The sequence below is a fragment of the Paramisgurnus dabryanus genome, chromosome 14 (genome assembly GCF_030506205.2).
Source record: "Paramisgurnus dabryanus chromosome 14, PD_genome_1.1, whole genome shotgun sequence".
Taxonomy (NCBI): domain Eukaryota; kingdom Metazoa; phylum Chordata; class Actinopteri; order Cypriniformes; family Cobitidae; genus Paramisgurnus; species Paramisgurnus dabryanus.
The window spans coordinates 27,922,957-27,949,591 of NC_133350.1; the positions used below are offsets into that span (position 1 = coordinate 27,922,957).

Genomic DNA, 26,635 nt, shown 5'->3' on the forward strand with positions numbered 1-26,635 from the left:
ACATACATACTTAGGTATGTGTGGATTACAGCCGGCAAGCAGTTACTCGTTCGGGGATTACAAAACTATAAAGTACACATTCGGTTTTCATGACACGGAGATAACTTAAAATGAAAACCAGAATGAAGAAATCATACAGAGTCGTAAAGTACACGTTATTCGTGTGCTGCTACATCTTCTGGGTAAGATGTTTGTAACCTGATTTATAGAGCATAATTTCGTGGTGGTAGCCTACTGCTGGTTAAACAGGTTATACTTTTTTTTTGTGTGTTTAGGTTGTTTGATTACCCCTCCCCCGTGAAATCGTAATTTGAAGTGATTTCATTTGTCATTTTTCGATTATTTGTATAACACATTTTAGGTTTTCAGTGCTGTTCTTATTGCTGTTGGAGTCTACGCGAAAGTTGCCAAGGAGTCAGGTATTCATCAGTAATATATGTATTAATATTAATATGTAAATATGTATGTGTTTATTCATATTTATTATATTAACTTGCTTACACTTATAAACAGTCAAGCAAATGTCAAGAAACTTTACCTTATGTTTTTACAGTAAATTTATTGAGTATGAGTTTCAGATCTGTAAATAGGCTACGTAACACATATAATAGTAATGATTTATGTGTTAGATTACCTTAACATTCTTCACATTTTCTTTTCGTTTGTTGGCAGATGTGGTGGACACACTGTATATAGATCCGGCGCTGTTGTTGATCATTGTGGGCTGTATCATGTTCACCATCACTTTATTCGGCTGTTTCGGAGCGCTGCGCAACATCTCTGTGCTGCTAAACACTGTGAGTTTTCAATTTCATACAAGCTGAAAGGTTAAACTGTGTTTTAAAGGAAATATTCGCCCACATATGAAAATTCTCTCGGAATTTACCCTGCCATTCTGTCCCAGAAGTATATGACGTCTTTTACTTAAGTCAGTGGTTCTCAAACTTGGGACCTAGTTTTATGAAATTTTATCAAACCATGGAAAAATGTATGTTTTGTTTAATTCAAATTCTAAGTTTGATATTATTTTATGTCATGAACTTTGCAGGGGAGCACTGCTTTTTCACTAGTTCAGGTCTTAATGATTAATGGTAAACAAACTTGCTTGCTGTCCTCGAAGGGCTTTGAACCTTCAGGAGAGCGAATCTGAGGCTGGGGCTCGATCCCCAAGTTCAACCCCCTGCAACTGAACTTCAAAGAGGTCAAGGAGGAAGAAAGAAAGCAATGAATGAGGAGATGGGGAGGAGGAGGGATGCCAGAAAAAATTGCAACTGGAAGCGGAGGCCTGAAGGCTGCCTTATATACGCCCATGATGATGATGTTTGACAGGCCTGAATGTTTAAGTTCCTCCTGAACCTACGTTTAGAAATACATAAAGGGACACTGCACTTTTTTTGAAAACATGCTCATTTTCCAGCTCCCCTCGAGTTTAACATATGATTCTTATAGTTTTGGAATCCATTCAGCTGATCTCCGGGTCTGGGGTTACCACTTTTAGCATAGCTTAGCGTAATACATACATAGGTGTCATTTACACTGGGGATGCTGGGGACATGTCCCCACCACTTTTTGAAATGGCTGATTTTGTCCCCACCACTTTTTGAATACCTGTGCGACTTACACTGCAAAAATGACTTTCTTACTTAGTATTTGTGTCTTGTTTTCAGTAGAAATATCAAACAATTCTTTAATCAAGATGCTTTTTCTTGATGAGCAAAATGACCTACGAAAATAAGTCAAGTTTTTAGACAAAAAATATACAATTTAAGTGAATTTGTGATTAAGACAAGCAAAAATATCTGCCAATGGGGTGAGAAAAAAATCTAAAAATAAGATTTCTTTTTTCTTAAATGCTTCATTTAAGCAAAAATGTTCTCACTCTATTGGCAGATATTTGTGCTTGTTTTAAGCACAAATTCACTTAAATTGTATAGTTTTTATCTAAAGACTAGACTTATTGTCTTACGTCATTTTGCTCATCAAGAAAATACATCTTGATTTAAGAATTTTAAGATTTTTCTAATGAAATCAAGACAAAAATACTAAGTAAGAAAGTCAGATTTTCAAGAAGAAAATTCTTAGTATTTTTGTCTTGTTTTCAGCAAAAATATCTAAAAATTCTTAAATTTAGATGCTTTTTCTTGATGAGAAAAAATCAAGTTTTTAGACCAAAAATATCAAATTTAAGTGATTTTGTGCATAAACCAAGCAAAAAAAATCTGTCAATGGGGTAAGCAATTTTTCTTGAATGTTTAAGAAAAATTGTTTTAAGCACAAATTCACTTAAATTGTATAGTTTTTGGCTAAAAACTAGAGTTATTTTCTTACGTCATTTTGTTCATCAAGAAAAAGCATCTTAATTTAAGAATTTTTTGATATTTTTAGTGAAAACAAGACAAAAATACAAAGAACATTTTTTTCTTGAAAATATTTTTTTGCAGTGTACGACTGGTTTTGTGGTCCAGGGTCACATATGTTGCGTTGTCTGCTTATGGTGTTTTTTCTTTTACATATGTTATAAATTTCATTGTAATCATTGACTTAACGGACTACTGTTTTCTACATATGGTGCTTTGGCACTGTTCGGTTGAGCTGGTGTTGCAGCGACTGTTAAATGTGCAGTCGACGTTGTTGAGGGTTTTATGCTGAGTATTTTTGTGTTGTTGACCGGCATTTTTGATGCGTCATTATTCAATATTTTTCCCGTCCTGCTCTAATGTTTTTTCATCTGATCTTTTGTCCCCACCACTTTTCAACACAAACTGATGCCCCTGAATACATAGAATCTGTTTAGACCATTAGCATCACGCTCAAAAATGACCAAAGTTTGGATATTTTTCCTATTTAAAACTTGACTCTTCTGTAGTTAAATTGTGTACTAAGACTTACGGAAAATTCAAAGTTGAGATTTTCTAGGCAGATATGGCTAGGAACTATACTCTCATTCTGGCATAATAATTAAGGACTTTGCTGCCGTAACAGGGCTGCAGGCGGCACAATGATATTACACAGTGCCTGAAAATAGTCCCCTGCTATTGAAAGATACTAAGGGGAGTATTTTCAGCTGCTGCCTAATATCATTAATAAGAATCAAATGTTTAACTCAAGCTCACTTTGTGAATGATATGTCAAATATTTATGGCAGATTTGTTTTATCTTTGGGCGACCTATTGTTTTTTCAAGCAAGGTGATTTTATAATTATTATCAGGTGTTAAATTGTCATATTATGCTCAATTTCAATAGATAGCAATAGATTAAGGCTATGTTTACATTAATGCGTTTATGCTTTAAAACGCGTTACTTTTGCTACGTTTACGCCTTTCATCTACACTACATCACCGTTTTCGACCCTCATAAACGGATTCGTTCGCAAACGCTGAAGACCCTGTTTTAGTTTGAGAACTCAGACGTTGCTCTGAGTGTAAATGAACGTAGACGGAGTCTTATGTAAACGAACAGCTGATGTTAACGTGACAGCGCATCATTTTCAAAGTAAAAATTATTTTATTCATGTAAATGTTGGTTTGCAACGGAGGTTTTGCCAAAAATAGTAAACATCTGACAACCTATTATAAACGCTATATCGGATTGTTTTAACATTTATCCTTATAGATAATGTCTGTTTTATATTAATGTTTGAGTATTGTTGGGTTTAATGTGTTTATGTTTTGTTAAAATTTAGTTAGCTTACGAAAGATAGACTGTAATTTTAAACGCCATACAGGCGTTGCAAAGGCCAGTATGAAGGGAGAATTGTAATGGGTCAGACATTATTTTCCAGTTTAATGTAAGTTTTGTTTGCTACTTTAAAATTAATTTCGTTTCGGATAATTTGTCTCTTAATTTTAATCGATGTTTTGTTGATAAGTTTTGTGAATACAAATTAATAAAAACAATAAACTCAACGTCATTAATATAATGCTCGTTTAGGCGCTTGCGCTATTAGCCGTTTGTGTGTTGCTAGCGGAGGAAGTGCACGGACCTCGCACACTTTTAAAAATTAATGCAATAAGCATTTCTGGTAGGCTAAAGCAATACTTCACATCTTACTATTCTTGATTGAAGTTTGCATTTGCTGAAATTTATTTTTGCTTCAAGTTCGCTACTGTTTAGTACTGTTCACTTGAATGCTTTCTTTTTAAATCATAAAGACCTTTCTGTTTAGTTATAAAATCAAAATTAACCTATAAATCATATTAATATGTTGTAGGGGGGAGATAGAACAGTATAAGACTTTCCCAAACACATCTTTATAGGTTCAAAAATAGTGTCTGTTATAGTTGCCAGCAAAGGACCCATGTATGACTTTTTGTCAATATCGCACACCCCTAGGCTGCATAAACGTGCAAAGGTAAGCTATTATTAGAGTAATAAGTTATTTTACACTTTTATGCGCATGCCCAGTTACGTGATTGGTCATGTTTCATGCGTTTATGGTGGTGTATAGTGTGGATGAAGATTCTTTTTAAAATGCCAGTATAAACGAGGATCGTTTTCATTTTAAAATGCCGTTTTAAAACGCAAATGCTCTAATGTAAACATGGCCTAAGAAGTTCCACAGAAGTGATTTTAGTGACATTTTGGCATTTTTACATATTTATAAAGAAATTCTATCTTTTCAGTTTATAGGAATATTAGGGCTGATTCTTCTGATGCAAATAACTGCTGCTGTGTTTTGCCTGATGTTCACTGACAAGGTACAGACTTACTTATGTTTGGATTAATGCAGAGGTTAAGGCATTTTGGAAATATTTTAAACTTAAAATGCGAAACTTATTAGCTCTCATTTTTAATTACTGTTATTTGTTTACAGGTACAAGAAAGAACAGAGCAAGTGATGATAAAGGCAATTGTGCGCTATCGAGATGACCAGGACTTAGAAAATGTTATTGATTTTGTACAGAAAAAGGTAAAATAATATTTGTATTATCTTATTGTTATGTCCTGGCTGTCTGTGATTACGATGCATCATGCTTGCAAAAATTCCAATTTCAATCCTTAAAGGTGTAGCGGAGGATTTTCTCGAGTTTTAGAAAAGAACCGCCTTCTCCACTTTTTAAATAAATGCAATTGGGCAACACTCCTGATAGACAACTAGGAGGACCAATAGTCTTGATGATCCACCCGGAAAAAGAAAATCCTCCGCGATACCTTTAAATTAACATTTGATGTAATTTACACATAAAAAACAATACTATACAAGAGGCCACAGGTAAAAAATCTAACAAATAATCTTTCTTTTGAAGTTCCAGTGCTGTGGGGTGAATTCCTATTCTGACTGGTCTAAAAATATATATTTCAACCTTTCTGACCATAACCCCAGTCTGGAGGCCGGCGGTGTCCCCTTCTCCTGCTGTAAACGGCTCAAAAATGAGGTGAGATTTCATTTTAGGAATAAGCTTTATACACTGTATTACAATTTAATTTGCCCATACCGCTTAAGATACAAACATTATTTCGTGTATTTGGTATAATGCAATGTGTTCGCGTGGTTAATGGTTAAAAAAAAATATTTTCCACATACCGTACATTATTGTTGCTCTTCTCTGCCCCGCCTTTCTGAAACGCATCGATTTCTACAAAGCTAGGAAACATGTCTGAAAGCATATTTACACATTATCAATAATTGATCAAATTTGCCAACGTGGCTTGCGTGGAACGTAACAGATTGGTAAGGTAAGGATACAAAAACATAAAACCATGTCTGCATTTGTGATCGTAGAATTGACAAACAACAAACGCTGCTTTGCACCGCTCAAAATTGCATATGAATCAACAGTAGTGAATTATTTAAATATTAAAACATAGACGACTTACAGTCTGTGGGTCAGAAGCGGGCATCGAGTCCACATTAACGGACTGTGGAAGTAAACTGTAAACTGTCATCCTAGACTCTGGGTTAGTAACTTTGCAGATTGTTAACATGTACTAACACACACACCAAAAGAAATGTAAAATCATGAAAAGGTAAATAGGGGCTCTTTAAGCTTCATGGGCTATATAAGGTGTTTGACAATTTCTTTGTTCGATTTGTAGACTGTGTTTAACACCATGTGCGGTTATGGGACCCAAAAGATGAAACAAAATCCGGCCAGTCGAATCATCTACACCATTGGCTGTCTGGATAAGATTGTTTGGTGGGGAAAACAAAACCTTCTGTTGGTGGGAGGGATGACCCTCGTCCTCTTTTTCCTCGAGGTCAGATCACCTTGCTCAGTTTTTCATTCGATATCTTTCAGTTATCATTTTTGTATCTGAACTAATGTACTCATTTCTTAAAGTCCCCCTGTGGTGAAAATCAAATTTTCATTATTGTGTACATATTATATAAAATGTCTATATGGTGATTTTAATAGGCTTTTAAAACAAAATGTATATTCATAATGTAAAGTCATCATTCAACACCATATCTTCTGCATAACAGGGGCGTCATGCACCAATTTTTTTAAGGGGGCACAGTGCGCACAGCTCAGAGAAATTTGTGCATACACAGACATCAAACAAAATATATCATAGAGTTTTCTGTCTTTTCCATGGCACTTACATTTCTAACAATCTGAACACCCCTGCTTTCATGCAAAAACCTCCAAAGTGTTGACTAACTTTCAAATCAAATACTATTTAATTGGAATAATGACACATTGGCATCATATTTACATCTGAAACGGCATGTTTTGTTTATTTACTTTGTTTAATGACTTTATGTTTAATTGTGTCATTAATGCATTTTGCACAACAACTGCATTATCCTATAAAATTTATGTAATTTTAAATCTATAAAGTATATAAGTATATATCGGTTTCCTACGTCACAGTTGAACGATTGGATACTGTGTATTGATGGCGCATAGACTCAGCGCTGAAACATTTACAGCACAGCTGCTTCAGCTCTACTTGTGACGCAAACATATGCCGCTCACACATGCAGTGCGAATGCTCTAACCTGTTAACATCAGAACCAAAGGAAACATGTGCTGGAAACATGCAACTCATTTATGCAGTGAAACCGACAGCTAGGTGTCTGGAACTGCCGAATGCGGCATCTATGTACATATATATCTATGGTCCGAGCTGGTGAGATTGAGTGGAGGCAGGTACTAATTCGCATATTCATACCTATGGTCCAAGGTTGTGCGATTGAGTAGACATGGGAACTAAATTGCATATTCACAGGCAAGGGTGTAGATATACATTCAAGCTATTTTAAGGCATAAAGAAAAATGACTGTGACAGGAAATACTTTTGATGCTGATGGGTTTTAAGGGATAAAACTGGCCACTACAGTGGTAGAGAATGAGGTCATGTTGTGTCTTGTTAACCAAATGATATTTTGTATTTTCACTCATACAGTAATGGGTCGTCTTACCAATAATTGTTTACAAAGTGTTTTTGTGTGCACAAATTGAGTTCTAATGCTAAATCTCCAAATTCACAGCATAAATTAGGGATCGACCGATATGGATTTTTTTTGTGCCGATACCGATTTTTTCCCATCAGCCTTAGCCGATGACCAATACAAGCTGCCGATTTTCTTTAGCCGATATTTGTAGCCGATACTGCTTTTTCTCATTCAGTTTAAATCATAAAAATGACACAATGATAAATGTTACAACTCTTAATTTAAAAAAGGAACATTTATTGAACTATATTTAACAAATAGTAAAAACAGGTGAGGTAGAACAAGTAAGAATATTCAGTGCTGCTGAAAATCAGTGGCGGAGTGGCCATCGGGAGAGTCGGGACATTTCCCGGTGGGCCGGTAGTGTTTTGAGCCTGCGAGGGCGGGTCTGATAATAGTTATACATTGCGAGTTAAATAGCAACCCCGTCTGGTGGCGTGATGTGCGGCCGCTTCCCGCTGGTCAAACTGTGCAGCCTCTTTGCCTAACATAAAAGTGCTCAACCTGTTCGGCAGGTCCAACCATGTTTAGGATTTTTAAAAATATAGGGGGATCATTGAAAGGCCCCTCCCCAAATGGCATAGCCTGTCAGCCTTTGATGTAAAAAGCCGCGCCGCCGAATGCCTGTTTAGTGCAGGACATATGCAGTCGGATTGAGCCATCAAGCAGATAGACTATTCGATAGTAATTGTGGATTAAGGATGTTTAAAATCTCTAGCTTGGTGGTCAGTACATGAATGGATCAAATCAGCACATTTGCAAAGGTTTGTCTCAATATGGCTATATAATAAATAAAAATAAGAAGGGTAACTTTGCAGTATCACATTATATATTTCCTACTATGTGATTTTCATATTATAGATGAGAGTATTCAACTGCAATATGGCAATAAATATCCTCACAACATTATTATTTCTCAAAACTTTGACAAAAAATATTTTCAAAGGAACTGTATTCTTACAGTTATTCAAAGATGTATGGAAGCATATGGGTAGCATAATTCAATTTAGAATGTAATATGCAATATGACAATGCAATATGTAAAATGGCAATGCATTTCTGTATTTAAGTTTACATTTTCCATGCTTGTATGCGCAATGATGGTGCAAAATAAAAATGAAAATGTAATACTTTAATTTACATTTTCCATTTTCTACAGCCCTGTTTTAAATACATATTTTAATGCTTTAGAAGTTGCAAAATTAAAATGGAAATGTATTACGCGAACTGGTATAATGTGTTTCACATGGGTCAAGCAAAAACTGTAGCAAAATTATCATTTAAATGTAATTTTCTCTGAATGCATTTACATTTACAGGTGGGAAACTTGGGATTGCATTTTCATTTACATAGCGCGCAACGGATGTAGCAAAATTCAATTGAAAATGCATTCCGAGTTGACCACGCCCCCGCCCTGTGAATCACTGCGTCAAGGCGGGGCCAACAACTCCCATTGCCTGGCCTCTCACGTGGGAAACATGGCGGCAGCAGGGTTTATTTTTTATTTTTTGGCAGCAGGGTTTAAGTGAAGCATAAACAGAGAAATATTAGTGTTTATGGAGATTATTACGTGTCTGTAGATGACAGAACTACAGCGTTGTTTGATCCTCTCACCGAATTGTGGCAATTATCAGACGCTGACAACTGTTTGGTCACTAGTTCACCTCGCACTGTCCTGTGGCTGCCTTTCGTGCCTTTGCATTCAAGTAGCCTACAAACAGTAGCGGAGTGGCAATCGGGAGAGTCGGGACTTTTCCCGTTGGACCGGCAGTGTTTTGAGGCTGCGAGCGCCGGTCTGATAATAGTTATACATTGCGAGTTAGCAACACAATCTGGCCGCCTGATGTGCGGCCGATTCCCGCTGGTCGAACTGTGCAGCCTCTCTACTCAACACAGTATATAAAAAATATAAAAGTGCTCAACCCGTTCGGCAGATCCAACCATGTCTAGGATTTACAAAATACGGGGATCAGTGAGCGACCCCTCACCAAATGGCATATCCTGTTGGCCTTTGATGTAAAAGCACCTGTTTATTGAAGTATGTATGCGGTTAGACTTGTCAAGCAGCCGCGTTGTGCTTTTACACTCCGTTTGCAGTTCGCTGCAGCTGCTGACCGCTGCTTTTGCAAAAACAATAAACTTTAGATTTTATTTGATAGACTAGTAAGGGTGGATTAATGATGTTTAAAATCTCTAGCCTGGTGGTCAGGACATGAATGGACCAAATCAGCAGATTAGCAAAGGTTTATTTATCTCCACATATATCAAATAAAAATTAGCAGTGTAACTTTGCAATATACCTCATTATATGTCCTACTACGTATATATGATTTCCATATTATAGACGAGAGTATTCAACGGCAATAAACATCTCATATGGCAATAAATATAATAAACATAATAAATATTTTTGGCAGATTGATTACGGTTTGCATTACCCTAGTTTTTTTTTTTGACCATCACAGTTCAAATAAACCCTGACTGTTACATATGTAGTGTATGTATTTTTACGTTGAAAACACTGTTCAAATCTTTTTTTATAATTTTAAAATACAGAAAACAGCACGGAGTGAAAAAAGGTAGACAGAATGAAATTCGACATAAATACCTTATAGTTTGACATGTTTTGTGAAGAAGAAGAACCATTATCTGTTCTGGTAAAATTCTGTTCTTTCACAATAATGCAATAATGGATTATCATTTAACAAGAATAAACATTTTACTACATTAAGGCTTAACTATGGTTTCAGAAAATCTGTAGTAAACAAGTTTTGTTGTTGCTTTAAGGTAAAACTTTAAGGTTCATTTTCGTAAGGGGCTAAGACAGAGTCATTGTTTTACTGTTTGCCGTTAAACGACCATCTCCACCAGCAATCCGGTTCTAACCAGAACACCGCATGTAAAAATTGTCGATCTCCATTTCGTTTCATATTCTCCATGTCTGTCTCTTGTATCAGTAAAACTTCAGTATAGTAACATGAATTTAACTAATCTGTCATGATGCGAGTGAGGCATGTCTGGTCTAAACAATCAGAGGGAAATCACAGATTATTTACGCTATACCAGCTTGTTTTAACATGGATCCTGATGGATGTCTGTTTTATATATTTATGTTTATGTTTGAGTAGGCTATTGTTGTGTTTAAATATTGTTGTAATGTTTTGTTTAAATTTAATTAGCTTATTGCGAAATACAGAATAGGCCATTTTAAACGTAATTTTTCTTAATAAGTTTTGTTTGCTTCTTTAAAACGAATTTCATTTCAATCTATGTTTTGTTAATAACTTTTGTGGATATAAATAAATGGAACATTAAAAGTAGTGAATAAGATAAGCGAACCCTAGCCACAGGTCAGTAGTATAGCCTTTCATTCATTACGCTTCTGCTAGGATGAAAGTGTATAAAAGTACAGAAAGTTAAATGTACGTTTGGTCTGATAGGGTCAATATGCTGATGTCCGGGTGTGCAAGACTAGTCGATCTGCAATACTTATTCGAAAAGAAAAAAATCTATTCAAAATGTTTTTAACGTGTCAGTGCAGGGTTAAGGTATTGTAATATAGAATGGTCATTTAATGCGCTATCATGTCATTTGTTTTATTTTATGTAAAGAAGTATACCTGAAAATTATTTTGTATGTATTTCTGATTGTTTTGGCCATTCAGGTCGCAACCTATTTCGAGATTTAACACCGCTGCTGGGGGTTTTCTGATTTCACTTGCTCGCTATTTAGACGTGCTCCACATCATGAGAAATTAAGCCTCTTTTTACCGATAAAACAGAAGAGCTAACCGAGACAGATATGGAGAATGAAACGAAACTTTATTATATGCGGTGCTCTGGTTATGAACCGAATTGTTGGAGATGCAAACAGTAAAACAAGCAATGACGCCGTCTTCGAAAGACCTTTTCGAAAATTAATCATAGTTTGACTATAGTTAAAGCCAAAATCATGGTTACAACAAGATGGTTTTGAAAACCAACCACACAACAGCTTTTAAAAAACCTTAAACCTTACTGTAGTAAAACCATGATTATTCTTGTTAGATGATAATCTATTATTGCATAATTGTTAAAGACTTTCACCGGAACAGGCAATGTTTATTCTTCTTCACAATCACATGTCAAACTATATAAAGTAGTAGTCTGTTATAGCTTATAAACCTTTTATCATTCGCTCCGTGTGAGGTTTTAACGCAATTATCTTTATTTTAAAACCATTAAAAAATGTAACAATGTTTTCAACGTAAAAATACATTCACATATATGAAACAGTCAATGTTTATTTGAACTGTGATGAAATGTTCCCGGTAGAAACATCCGTAGGCTACTTGAATGCGAAGGCAGACACAGGACAGTGCGAGGTGAACTAGCGTCTGATAATGCAGACAATTCGGTGAGAGGATCAAACAACGCTGTTGTTCTGTCACCTACAGACACGTAATAATCTCCATAAACACTAATATCTCTCTGTTTATGCTTCACTTAAACCCTGCTGCCAAAAAATAAAAAATAAACCCTGCTGCCGCCATGTTTCCCACGTGAGAGGCCAGGCAATGGGAGTTGTTGGCCCCGCCTTGACGCAGTGATTCACGGGGCGGGGGCGTGGTCAACTCGGAATGCATTTTCAATTTAATTTTGCTACATCCGTTGCGCTCTATGTAAATGAAAATGCAATCCCAAGTTTCCCACCTGTAAATGTAAATGCATTCAGAGAAAATTACATTTAAATGATAATTTTGCTACAGTTTTTGCTTGACCCATGTGAAACACATTATACCAGTTCGCGTAATACATTTCCATTTTAATTTTGCAACTTCTAAAGCATTAAAATATGTATTTAAAACAGGGCTGTAGAAAATGGAAAATGTAAATTAAAGTATTACATTTTCATTTTTATTTTGCACCAAGCATTGCACATACAAGCATGGAAAATGTAAACTTAAATACAGAAATGCATTGCCATTTTACATATTGCATTGTCATATTGCATATTACATTCTAAATTGAATTATGCTACCCATATGCTTCCATAAAGATGTACACATTTTTCCGCATATGATTTGAATATTAGTCGAGAGTATATAACGGCAATGAACGTCTAATATGGCAATAAATATCCACATAACTTAAAATAACAGCATAATGAAATTAATAAAAAGACAAAGAAGCAGGATTGGCATGTAAATTTTATTATTATTACCGGAAAAACAACAAAATAACTGAAATAAACTCTGAGGTCAATGCGCCAAACACGTTAAAATAAATGAGCAATAACAGTGGTAAAACATTATTATCTCTCAAAACTTTATATGACAAAAATGATATTTAAAGGAAATATTCTTACAGTTTTTCAAAGATGCACAAATTATTCCATATTACTCCCATTTATGAGCATGTTCATCTCTGGCCTCGCTCTGTTATGTAATAGCTGATTGACAGGTGTACAACTCCGTCTTTCAAACGGGTATCATTTTGTATAGTTACTCATTTAGGAAAATTAGCCATGATTTAATGATTTTATTATTATTATGAAAATGTTTTTTTTTTTTTTTTGCAGACTGATTAAGATTTGTATACCCTAATTTTACTACAAATACAAGACCTTTTTTCCCACGGAGGGCCTGTGGCATACAAAATTTCCCGGTAGATTTTTTGGTCCCACTCCGCCCCTGATACTGTATATTATTAACAAAACATTATTCTTGGTAAAATTGAGTAAGTAAACAAAATAAGTAACTTGAAAACCTGTTGCAGTGTTTATTAACAGTTATATTACATTATAAATATATTACATTTCATACACAGATATACAACATTGACCAATTCAATTGAATAACTGGTGCAGCTTTTAAAAATCTGTCATGTGTATGTTACAATATGGATAGTAAACCCACAAATGAAAATTCTATCATCATTTACTCACCTTCATGTTGTTACAAACCTATACATTTCTTTGTTTTGAACAGAGGTGGAAAGTAAGGAATTACATTTACTCACGTTACTGTAATTGAGTCGTTTTTTTTTGTGTACTTTTACTTTTTTGAGTAGTTTTTAAAATCTGTACTTTTACTTTTACTTAAGTATGTTTTGTTTAAAGTATTGTACTTCGCTACATTTTAAATCATATCAGTTGCTGAGTAAAAAAAAATATTTAAAAAGCAAGGTGATAAAGACGCGCAACGGATGATTGATGGGCGCGGACGCGCAAAAAGAACCATGGAGACGGACGAGACAGGCGTGCGCTAATGCAGACCCGCCTCAGTTCAAATCTTATGAAAGAAACCCCTGGCCATATTTAAGCGACCACTTTCCACTGACGCGAAGCGAGTGTTTCATTCCTATGAAAGGTAGCATTCATGCTTTGAGTCCGAAATTGCCGACCGGGTTTTTACCGCTCATTTGCACGACGCGTTTTTAATACCATGCGCATTATCTTCCGAGGTCTAGCAGATCGCGTCAAGTCAAACACAACTTCAGAACGTCCTTGAGAATGCGCAGGTCATTAGACATTGCAGAGAGAGAGAGAGAGAGAGAGAGAGAGAGAGAGAGAGAGAGAATAAAGGTCTGACATCAGGTACCCAGGTCAGGGAAGCTAGAAGACAATAAACGTGTCAAAAGTATATAGCCATGGCACTCATCTCATTATATGCTCATTTAAACTAGAGTTTAATAAAATAATGTATGTTACCAGCAATACATCAATTACAACCTTACTATAGTGATTATATTTACAAGCTGCTGACCACCTTCAAAAGTGCATAACTCGCATGTAAAAATCATTAAACAATTCCATACATGTTTCTTAGTTTAAAAAAGCTTTTTATTTTATTAACTTTTTGTTATTGCACTTTAATTGTAAAGATGTTCCTACAATTAAAAACAACTAGTTTGAGTGTTAAATTCTCTTGTGGTTTTTGAACTATACTAGAATCCTCCACCTCTCCCCGCTGTAAAAAAAAGTAACTTTTACTCTGAGTAAAGTTAAAATGACTTACTTTTTACTTTTACTTGAGTATATTTTTAGACCAGTAACTTTACTTTTACTTAAGTAAAATATTATTAAAGTAACTTTACTTTTACTTGAGTACAATATTTTAATACTCTTTCCACCTCTGGTTTTGAAGAACACAAAGAAAGATATTTTGAGGAATGTTTGTAACCAAACCAATTTAAAAACCCCATCCACTTCCATAATATTCTTTTTCCTACTATGTAAGTGAATGGGGCTCATGATCGGTTTGGTTACAAACATTCCTCAAAATATATTTCTTCATATTCATGAGAAAAAGGAAATTCATATAGGTTTGTAACATCATAAGAGTGAGAAAACAATGACAGAATTTTCATTTTTGGGTGAGCTATCACTTTAAAGATTAACAGTACTGTACGACCAAGTAAAAAAAAACAGTATTAAAAAGCACATTGTTTAGAAATTGTATGAACCAACTTTTAAGTGACAACAGTGCCAAGAACATTTGTCAGTCAATAAGACTGGAACCACAAATTTTATATCACTCAACAGCAAGGAATTATAAGAGCTGGATACGTCTGTTACAGTGGCGGAGGGCAAAGCGTCTAACAAAATCATCCATGTTTAATGACTTTGCTCTCCGTCTCCCCTCAATGCTCAGCACTCCAATATTGCTTAACCTCTCATCACCTATTGTTGTACGCAAATGATTTTTTTATAAGTTTAAAGGAGCGGTGAATCAAATACTCGATTTTAACTTGATCATTTGTTATATGAGAGGTCATCATAGTTAAATGAACATCCTGCAAGTTTCAGAACTGAAAACGTCCGTGCTACTGAAATATAACAGTTTTCGGCACCAAGCCAGTTTTACAACCAAGTGTGGAATTCGGAGAAATATGACGTCAAAGTAGAATTGAAGCACCTCCCCGAATCCAAATACAGCCACCACTTTTGTAACCCCGCCCACAGCTTCGCGTGACACACGCGTGTCTCAAAAATCAGTAAACATGTCTTTAAAGATTTCCAAATGTAACCAGAATGACTTTTAAATAAATTTTTTCTGAGAGACTTTTATTTTGACGCAGTGATCTGTTATGAAAGAGTAAACAGAGTCTTGGGTTGTGGAAGAACCGCGTGGGAACAACACAGAAGCTGAATACTTTAATTCGGTGGGTCGGAAAATAACATTGGGAATGCGTGGATAAAGGTTATTTTTGAAGAGTTCCAGCTCGCGTGGGAAGTGTTTGCTTAACTTTGTGTACTGCGGATTCATTTGTAAAGAAGCAAGTCGATGCTGGATTTGCAGAGAGACTGTGATTAAAAGCACCACTAATATTGGATCTGACGAAAATGACACCGCAAGTAAGACATTTTACTTTATTTAAGTTACTGCGTTTCACTATTGCTTTGTTAGAAGAGATCGCTTGATATGTCCTGTTGTAACATCCGTGTCTAAACACGTATTATATAATAAGGTTAATAAAGGTGCAACACTTAACAATACGATTGTAATTTAACGGTAGAAATATGCAAAGTTAACGATAAGGAAGGATTTATTAGCCGCAATTTAGATTCTGATGCCCGCTTACTGTGTTGTATACGGTAATTTAGGCAAGTTGGGTTTGAACGGTCAAACACTCAACAAAGCTTTTTTATCATATAACTGTGGTATGTAACGTTACGTGTATCTAAGAGCAACCTCACAAGCACAATAGAAATATACAAAGTTATTGATAAGGATTTATCAGCCGCAGTTTAGATTCTGATGCGCGCTTACTGTGTTGTTTACGGTACTTTAGTCACGTCGAGTTTAAAGTTTTGTTTCTACTTTACTATACGTATTGTCATTTATGTGTATCATCTTTAGCACCCAGAATCTTTTGTGGCTCAAACATATATGTGTTCGGCTGCTATTTTTACACATTAATGTTTTTAAAACATTTCCCCACATGTAATGACGGGGAATGAAGCCGTCCAATCATAGCAGTGGGTGTTTACGTCCAGGTCTTCAATGCGGCCCGCCCCTTCAAACAAAGCTTTTCTCCAGAGAGCCACCAATCCATGTTACAAAATAGCCTATTACTTATTGCTTTTGATGTTTTTTAATGTAAAAACCACGCGAACATCATAAGTAGACCTCAGACAACAGTATAAAACAATAAAATCGACAAATTCACCGCCCCTTTAAGTGCTGAGAAACTGCGCTCACAAGAAGCACTGCTAACAGGCAAGGCTAGAGCTATTCGACATAACCGGAAAAGTTGATGAAACACTTCTTTGTAAGGTTCAAGAAAGTGGTAAATTCCACAACACTGGACATGTTGTTCCCACATTGAGCTTTTCTCTGAACAGCTTTCCTTGCCTGATGCAGCTCATGTTTCAGATCATCAAGATCCCATTCATACAGGCTTGCCAAACCTAAAACCATTTCCTCTGACAAAAAGCTCTTACTCTTGGGGTTCAATGATTGTATACCCCTCATGATATCACAGTTTTTCTTGCTGAAACGCCTCTTCATCTCTGCATTTAGGTGATCCAAAATAGGGTAAAATACACCCTTTTTAAATTTATCCTTGTCCCCTTCCTTGCACCTACGTTGTCCTATAGTGGACTCTATATGAAATCCACCAAGTCTGAAGCTCCCTCTTTGCAAACGTTTCTCAACAGCCTCAACTGCAATATTACACTGCTTTGCTATGTCCACAGAGTGTTGCCAAAGCTCATCAAAACATGATTCCTCTCTGTATCCCTCTAAAGAGTCCTGTAGTGCCTGGATCAGGTCCACGGCCCTAGCCAGATCAAGTGATGGTGCTTGAAGCATGTCAGAGAGCATTTTGGTGTCTCCGAGAATCTTTTTGAATATTGCAAGTGTTGCAATAAATGTGAGATCTATCTGATTAAGTATGCCTCGTGCCTCCACAGACCTTTCTCCACTGTTCTCTACATCGATTTCATGAAGTACATGAAGTACAGCTGGTAGTCGGTCCATAAGGTTTTTACATGCCTGGTATCTACATGTCCACCTAGTATCACTAAGTCTTTGCAGCTCTCTGGGTGCATCTTGGTACATGTCTTTTTGAAGTGAAAGCCATTTCTGGTGAACATAAGAGCCTGACATATATACATACAATTTCTGCAGCAATGAAAAAAAACAGTCAGCCTCAGGGACTGCTTTCACTGCATCGAATATAACAAGGTTGAGGCAATGGGTATTACAGTGAACGTAAAAAGCATGTTTAGCCTCTGCTTTGATCCTGGATGCCACACCACTGCATTTCCCTGACATCACTGATGCCCCGTCATAACCTTGACCTACTAGATTTGATTTGTACTCAAGGCCATACTTTTCCAGGCACTGAATTATTTTGTGAGTGAGTCCCTCTGCATGTAATTGATTGGCTCTCTGGAAATCTAAAAAGCTTTCATAAACTGCACCGTTGTAATAGTATCTAAGTACTAAAGAAATGTGCTCATTTTTTTTAAGGTCTTTTGTTTCATCTGCAATGATAGAGACAAACTCGCTCTCCATCACGCACCATATCAGAAAGGCATTCCAAGATTTCATTTTGAATGGAGTTGCTTGTATATTTTGCATTTCCTGTAGCTTTCTTTTTTTTTTCAATCAGTGGATTATGTTTAGAAGTCAGTTCCATTATTTCTAAAAAGTTCCCTTTGTTTTGTGATGCATCTGTCTCATTGTGTCCTCTTTGTGAAATATTTTGCATGGCTGTAAGCAGCAGCACTTCAGCAACAGTTTTAATGTAGGTGCGGTTTTCCTCCACCTTTTTTTTTATATGCAAGACATCTTGCACCTACGAATTTCTTAGAATGTTCTTCTTATGTTCACTCCAGGCGAACATTGCATTGACATGACCTTCCGATTTCTCATGCAACCTAAACCCCCCATCCTTATACAGTGCCTTCTTCCAATTGGAGTAACCTCCTTGTGATGTGAATGGCGTTTCAGGAGCATTAGGGAAGGAGAAGTGTCTGCATGCAAAACAATATGCAGAGTCTCTACTTTGTGAATATTCAAGCCATTGGTGCTGCGAATACCAACTCCCTTTGAAAGCCCTCTTTCTGTCGCCCTGCGCAGTTCTAGGAAATACCTTCATTTGCAGCTGTTTTGGCCCATCTGCCAGACACTGGGATATATCTGGGATGGTAAAAGAGATTTAACTTTAAAAACTACCAGTGATAAATGGTGGTTAATATATATTGATGCTCACAGAAATGACAGGTAAGTTCTTTTTAAATAGCTCATGCTTTTTTGCACACATCATCATAATTTTGTCAATTTTATCTGTGCCATAGTTTGTACTTTTTGAAAGTGAACCAGACAATGTTTACTTCATTAGTTAAATAAAACACTCATTAAAGGAATAGTCTACCCTTTTGCCATATTAAACTATGTTGTTACCTCAACTTAGACGAATTAATACATATCTATCTTTTTTCAGTGCGTGCACTGTACAGCGTGTTATGAATATGTTAGCATTTAGCCTAGCGCCATTCATTCCTATGGTACCAAAGAGGGAAGCCACCAAACACTTCCTTGTTTTCCCTATTTAAAGACTGTTACATGAGGAGTTATACCAGTAAGTATGGTGCCACAAAATAAAACTTTTTTTGGTACCATAGGAATGAATGGGGCTAGGCTAAATGCTCACACAATCATAACGCGCTGTACAGTGCATGCATTGAAAAAAGATAGGTATGTATTCATTTGTCTAGGTTGAGGTAATAACATAGTTTAATATGGCAAAAGGGTAGACTATTCCTTTAACTATTTAAGCAGTCTTTAATCTAATTACTGGAGGTTTGTCAGTTTGTAAATACATTAACACCACAGACAGACTCCCTGTGTTGTACCACCAGTTTCTTTTGTGACCTAAAACAATCTTTTCATGGACTTTTAATATTATTTTTTTATATATATTTAATATTTATTGTTTAGGGTTAGGGTTAAACAGGCTCAAACATGCCTCCAGGAAAAAAATTGGGATTAAATAGGTTAAAGCAAGATTAGAGGTTAAAAACCTTTGGTTGGGATGGTGTGGGGTGTGAAGAATGTGAAGCCTCTTCTGTGTCACTGCTGCTGCAATATGGAGTTAAACATGCTGGCTCCTCTTCTTCCACATCTTCATGATCTGACTGATCACAACCAGGTGCAGTATCTGATCACACAATAGAATTTTACATCATGGCATCAAAAAGTTAGACATTAGTTTTATTATTATATATTCTTATATTATATATATAATTTTTCTATATATATAATCTATTTTAGGTATGTCCCGATCGAGAAATATCTGATCAGAGCTGATATAGGCATTTTTTTAACTGATCAGGGATTGCAATCACCCAGATCACCTTACTCTGTTCGTTTCACACATTTTACATCATTCTAAGTATTGAAGTAGTTGATTGAAGTAGCTGCACTAAGTAAAACATATCAAGCTAAAGACATATTTTGTTTACTTGGTTTACTAAAAAAATTAATTTTGATTGATCAATAACATCAGATATACCTTTACTTGCGGAACACTGAAGTGCAGATGATGGGCCCTCATCCTCTCCAGGTGTGTCACCAAGTACATTTTCTAAGAAAACACAGTCATTCAAAATGTCTTAGTGCAGGTAAATATATAAATAAAACAGATTTCAATACTTATCCTAAATAAATGACCAGGTTAATACACAATAGCCATTTCCTGATACATTCAGTACATTTAAACCCCCTGATGTGTATTTGTTTTAACCTCCCTCTGGTCTCTGCATGTAATACACATACCTTGGTTTGCAGAAAAGTCAGTGGACTACTGCTGCGTCTTCCTCTCATCCCTCTTCTCATGCCTTTCTGCTTCTATCTCTCTTTTTTTCTTCAAAAATTTTTGAGACCTTTTCATTGGTCCTATTGCCTGTATCTGACTGTCTGTCTGTCCCTAAAGAAATAATAATGCATTTTGCTCAGTTACTTTGTCAAGTCATAAACTAATTTATTTCCTAAAGTTGAATGTTGTCGGCATATCATCTTAATAAAGATATTATATTTGGTTGTATTAAATGGCATATTGCACAGAGCCCCAGTGAGTTAATGTATAGAAAAAAATAATGTTTCCTATGTTGTTTTCTTTAAATATGCTTCTGAGGCTGTGGTCTGTTGCATGAAGCTATTTGAACAACAAACTCTTAATTTTCAGAATTCAGAGTAAGTTTGGAGTCGACAAATCCAGATAAATCCAAACTGGTTTAGATCAGGATCAGATGTTGGACAATGCTTGGTTTAAACTTTGTGTTTTATCCAGAGTTTGCAAAGCCTGTGCACCTGAAAGTGAAACCTGCTTCATGCAACAGAAAATGTACTTAACAAAAGGAAAACAGTTATAGCAATAAAAGTTTAGAGGCTGAAGAAATTGTAAACGTTTATTCATAGTCGTATGACATGTTAATATTTTTGCATGCGCCGAATCAACGCAAAGCTCTCTCCGTGTGTCGACTATTGAGGGCACTTAAATAAACCCATGCACACACAGACGGCGCAGCTTAAACAGTCACTCCACATAAAAACGTTACGTTGTTTTTCATTGATCTATTCCATACACTATGAGACACAATAGCGCAACTCTCCCTAAAGTTTACACATCAATATTTGAAGGATATAGGGAGGATTACGTCTGATTGGAACGGGACCGGACACATTCAACCTGTCTTTGCATACAGCTACTCACTTAGTGCCTTTTTAGTGTTAAATTGCTTAAAATCACTTGAAGGTTAACATTTGCAAGCTTTTAAAACACGTGTTAATTATAAACTATCCCTTTAATCCGCGATCAAATCGCATGCGGGTCGAAACGTGGGTTGTGATCCGTATGGATAAACTGCGATCTGTCACACCACTATTTATTACAAACGCAAAGGCAAACGTGACTTTATATATTCTTTTAATGTACCGTTAGGTTGTCTTCAACTTTAGTAATGAGCATTCTCGACAGTAACAGAGAGGAGCTAGCTCTAACTTACTAATCGTAGCTTTCCACTTTTAAGGAAACATATCAAACTCAGCTGACTTACCTATGACTTTGTTGTCCTTTTTCACCATCTGCATAAAACTCCTTTCTCCGTCCTCTGTGTTTTTCCTTGCTTCTTCTTGGTGCCACCACGTTCGTTACTATAAGTGTGCGCCTACTAATTGACTCCGATAACATCATGTCACGGTAGAGTGGTTCCTCCCCAATGCGGACTTGCAGGGGCGGGTCTAGACAATTTTTCATAGGCGGAGCCTCCACAAAAATTTTTATTTTAATATTTTAAGCTAATAAAAACATAATTAAATATAAATAAATCAAAGCCCTGTAAAATATGAAGTTTTATTTTAAGAAAAACAAAACCACTAGTACATAATTAATACTGACGAGACTGATGGAGTGGGAGGGGGGGCACTTGGGGTGGCCAATCAAATTGTGGGGGTGGCCCGTGCCCCCCCTGCCCCGCCCCTGCGTATCGGACGATGCCGATACACCTAAAACCTGCTTCGGCCGACCCGATGTATCGGCCGGCCGATATATCGGTCGATCACTAGCATAAATATGTTCTTACCCTCCAATGTTCAACTGAACCCAGACCATTTGAAATGAGAAGGCATCTGCCTGACATAATTTACCCCTGTCTGTAAAATACAAACTAAAGTCTCGTAATCTCAACTAAGTATAATGTAGCTCAGTCAATATTAAAGATATCAAGGTTATATTGTCAAAGAATGTTCTCTACATAAGATGATTTGATTTAAACAGTAAATCACAAAGAAATGACTTTAGCTGGGTTTTGCAGGCAGGGTCACATATTGGAGTAATACACACCCACAACGTTTTAATACAGGGGCTTTCCAAATACAGCTTCTCCTTTGCAGCTATTTTCCAACTTCCTGCCAAGTGTGTCATTCCTGAAACAATTAACATGTCTCAACTACACAGTTTTTTTTTGAGAAACTATCTCAGGTCAAGCTCTAACACACAACATTTGTGTTACCCTAAAACAACCCTTAGTTAGTTAGTTATTTTTTAAATGATTGATGTTTTAAAAACTGGGGTTAATGCATTTTGTGTTTCTAAGGCCACAATAGGATTTGTGCGTGGGGGAGCGAGGCACAAACTAACACGGGGTTCATTTTAACACTGATATTTTACACACAGGGCTGAGCAATCAGTGCTTTTAGTCTTTTTCTCTCACTGTCAGAAGATGATCTCCTGTGAAGCGGATATGATGTGTTTTGGTTATGATACTTAAACAGTGTTTTGGACGCATGAGGGTAAATTTCCTCTGTTTTTATCTGATTTCTGAGGAAAAATAAGTATTTGAACACCCTGCTATTTTGCAGGCTATGTGCATGTCCACTGTGAGAGACATAATCTAAAAAACAAATCCAGAAATCTTAATGTATGATTTTTTTATTTGTATGATACAGCTGTAAATAAGTATTTGACCACCTGAGAAAATCAATGTTAATATTTGGTACAGTAGCCTTTGTTTGCAATTACAGAGGTCAAACGTTTCCTGTAGTTTTTCACCAGGTTTGCACACACTGCAGGAGGGATTTTGGCCCACTCCTCCACACAGATCCTCTCTAAATCAGTCAGGTTTCTGGCCTGTCACTGAAAACACGGAGTTTGAGCTCCCTCCAAAAATTCTCTTTTGGGTTTAGGTCTGTAGACTGGCCTTGATATGCTTCTTACAGAGCCGCTCCTTGGTTATCCTGGCTGTGTGCTTCAGCTAATTTTCATGTTGGAAGACCCAACCTCGACCCATCTTCAATGCTCTAACTGAGGGAAGGAGGTTGTTAACCAAAATCTCACAATACATGGTCCCGGTCATCCTCTCCTAAATACAGTGCAGTTGCCCTGTCCCATGTGCAGAAAAACACCACCCCCATGCTTTAGAGTAGGGATGGTGTTTTTTGGATGGTACTCATCATTCTTCTTCCTTCAAACACGTTTAGTGGAATTATGACCAAAAAGTTCTATTTTGGTCTCATCTGACTACATGACTTTCTCCCATGACGACTCTGGATCATCCAAATGGTCATTGGCAAAATTAAGACGGGCCTGGACATGTGCTGGTTTAAGCAGGGGAACCATGATTTCAAACCATGATGTCTTAGTGTATTACCAACAGTAACCTTGGAAACGGTGGTCCCAGCTCTTTTCAGGTCATTGACCAGCTCCTCCCGTGTAGTTCTGGGCTGATTTCTCACCTTTCTTAGGATCATTGAGACCCCACGAGGTGAGATCTTGCATGGAGCCCCAGTCCGAGGGAGATTGACAGTCATGTTTAGCTTCTTCCATTTTCTAATGATTGCTCCAACAGTGAACTTTTTTTCACCCAGCTGCTTGCCAATTTCCCCGTAGCCCTTTCCAGCCTTGTGGAGGTGTACAATTTTGTCTGTAGTGTCTTTGGACAGGTCTTGGCCATGTTAGTAGTTGGATTCTTACCAATTGTATGGGGTGGACAGGTGTCTTACGACCTCAAAAAGGTGCATCTAATTTAGGATAATAAATGGAGTGGAGGTGGACATTTTAAAGGCAGACTAACAGGTCTTTGAGGGTCAGAATTCTAGCTGATAGACAGGTGTTCAAATACTTATTTGCAGCTCTATCATAAAATAAATAGTTAAACAATCATCAATTTTGATTTCTGGATTTTTTTTAGATTATGTCTCTCACGGTGGACATGCACCTATGATGACAATTTCAGACCCCTCAATGATTTCTAAGTGGGAGAACTTGCAAAATAGCAGGGTGGTCAAATCCTTTTTTTCCTCACTGTAAGTCACCAAATCCAACCTTGTTTCAGTGAAAAAGATATTTTATGTAGCCTTGTTACCTAAAATGTAACACCATTTGAAACATGTCAACAACTCCTGGTCTCTTGAACAAATGTACATAGCAGGGTTTCTTGTAACAGTGTTATATTTTACAGTTTTTTTATCATAATAAAAAATATCTGTCCGTATGTATTGATGCATAATTAAAGGATGGTAAGATGAATGGTCTTGGATGGACTGGATGGACCTCCACTGTATAAAAGTTTTCAGCAGTAACAACATAAACAAATGGCTTTCATGAAACAAACGTAACTTCCAGTAAAGTCCACAAAGAATTAATAACAACAGAGTCATTTTAGAGTACGTTTATTTCTGATAACAAAGAAAATTAAACAACACGTAGATTACCTTAGTTCAAATCATAGCTAAAGTGTATCAAAAACTACCCTGAGCTAACGTTACTGTGTAAAATGTGTACTATATAATCTACACAATATAAACTTCACGGGTCCACTTAGATCCGAAAACCAGAGGTCCGACCTGAGACCCGAGCAGGTTCGGGTCTAAAAGTTTCATGTGTGCATCGGACACGGGTCGGGTATAATATTAGCGGCATCGGGTCTCGGGTGATTTACAATGAATGTGTTTTTGACTCGAGATGACCCAAACCCTCTCGCGTGTGTGCGTCGATGTCCTTTTCCAACTTCCAAATTCGGGTCATTTCAGGTCATGTGAAAATTCTGTCATCATTTTCTCATCATCATGTATTTTTATCTGAGAAATTTACTACTTCCGTAATATTTATTTTTCCTACCATGAAAGCCAATGGTTACAATAAGCTGTGTGCTTACTAGGGCTGTGCAAAAAATCATCTGTGATTCATGCGTGTTTCATCAGTAAAGCCGGTTCTGTGATTAGAAGTAAATCGCCATCAGCTGCTTTCAGATGGAGCGGCATTTATTACACAGAGCCATAGTTTACAGAGAAGCTAAGCAAAATCGCGTAGATTGTCCTCAAGTCGATTTTCCTCGATTATGAACCCGATTTTGCCTAGCTTCTCGGTGAACTACGGATCTGTGTAGTAAATGCAGCTCCATCTGAAAGGAGCTGATGGCGATTTAATACTAATCAAGAAACCGGCTTAACTGATGAAACATGCATGAGAATCGCAGGGGATTTTTTGGCACATCCCTAGTGCTTAGCATTATTTATTAAAATATCTTCTAATGTGTTTATCAGAAAAAAGACGATGAGAAAATTATGACAGAATTTACATTTTTAGGTGAACTATCCCTTAAATAAAGTTTGTTATTAGATTATTTTATTGGTTCTAAAAAAAAATTTTTCACTGTCATCGCTCCATAAAGGAACGACCATGTCGTTTTTGTTTAGCTCTCTCCTGGCCAACATGGGAGTGACGTGCTTACCTGCTGAAATATGTGGCTTCATCAACCAGATGTATTTTAACATGTCCAGTTTTGTCTGAATTGTGTCCCAGACCACCTCCTGAAGCGGTTTGAACGATCAGATCGAAAACATTTTGGGGGGAATTTACTTTTGGCCATTTTACTATTGGATGGGTATCCACTCAGAGAAAATGCATGAAGTGACCAGGTGTTCACTAAACCGATTAAGCAGTCTCAGATAAAATGTGAAGAATTTTCCATCCCATCACATTTGGTAATCTTATCGAGTTTACATTGAATTTTGACATTGAATTCTTCTTTTCTTCAGATATGTATGATGTCATTGGCTGCGGTACTGCTCCGTCAAATCAGAAATGTTCAACAGAGGAAGAGGAAAACCGACACAGGCCGAAACCTTTGCTGCAACAGGAGGTCTTGAACATTTTTTTGTTGTTGTTGTTTTTATACACCCATCTGTTCCTATGTGCTTGCACTGAGAATGCATGATCGTGCCACATTTGAAATAACAAGTTATAACATGTTAACAATTAGATGTGAATGTATGTCTTTTATGTGAGATACTTAGCCAAAATCTGTGATTACAGAAAAGATAAAAAAATAAAACTACCAATCTTTCTGTACCGGAAAAAAGCCACTGCTAATAATAATTTTTCATGTTAATAAAATATATTTTACAATGTTTTCTTTAAACACATTGTTTTACTTTTTACAGTCCGACAGACTGTAATGTTCAAGTTACAAGCTACTCAATTTAAAGTAGACTAGAGTTTATATTTACTTTTTTTGTAATAAATAGGGCTGTCAAAAGATTAATCACGATTGATCGCATACAAAATAAAAGTTTGTGTTTGCATAATATATGTGTGTGTGTGTATATACACATACATGTATGAATTTAAGAAAAATTTTATTTAGGTATATTTTATATTTATAATATAAAATATATCAAAATATATATAAATATACATGTAAATGTTTCTTAAACACAAACATTAACGTGTGTGTATTTATTT

At 36.4% G+C, this 26,635-nt stretch overlaps 1 protein-coding gene across 1 annotated transcript; it reads left to right on the top strand.

The window, feature by feature from the left end:
• Positions 1-26,312, top strand: LOC135719246 (tetraspanin-33). Its single transcript, XM_065241873.1, has 8 exons — positions 1-182; positions 362-419; positions 673-797; positions 4,624-4,698; positions 4,815-4,910; positions 5,248-5,376; positions 6,038-6,199; positions 25,930-26,312. Exons 1-8 carry the CDS (start codon positions 111-113, stop codon positions 26,038-26,040), a joined length of 828 nt encoding a protein of 275 aa, XP_065097945.1. The 5' UTR covers positions 1-110; the 3' UTR covers positions 26,041-26,312.
• Positions 26,313-26,635: the final 323 nt, after the last annotated feature.

Excerpts from the sequence above, each read along its gene's own strand:
- LOC135719246 (XM_065241873.1), top strand. The coding sequence starts at position 111 with ATGAAAACCAGAATGAAGAAATCATACAGAGTCGTAAAGTACACGTTA. Across the intron at positions 798-4,623 it reads TCTCTGTGCTGCTAAACACT|TTTATAGGAATATTAGGGCT; the intron begins GTGAGTTTTCAA and ends CTATCTTTTCAG. Across the intron at positions 4,911-5,247 it reads TTGATTTTGTACAGAAAAAG|TTCCAGTGCTGTGGGGTGAA; the intron begins GTAAAATAATAT and ends TTTCTTTTGAAG.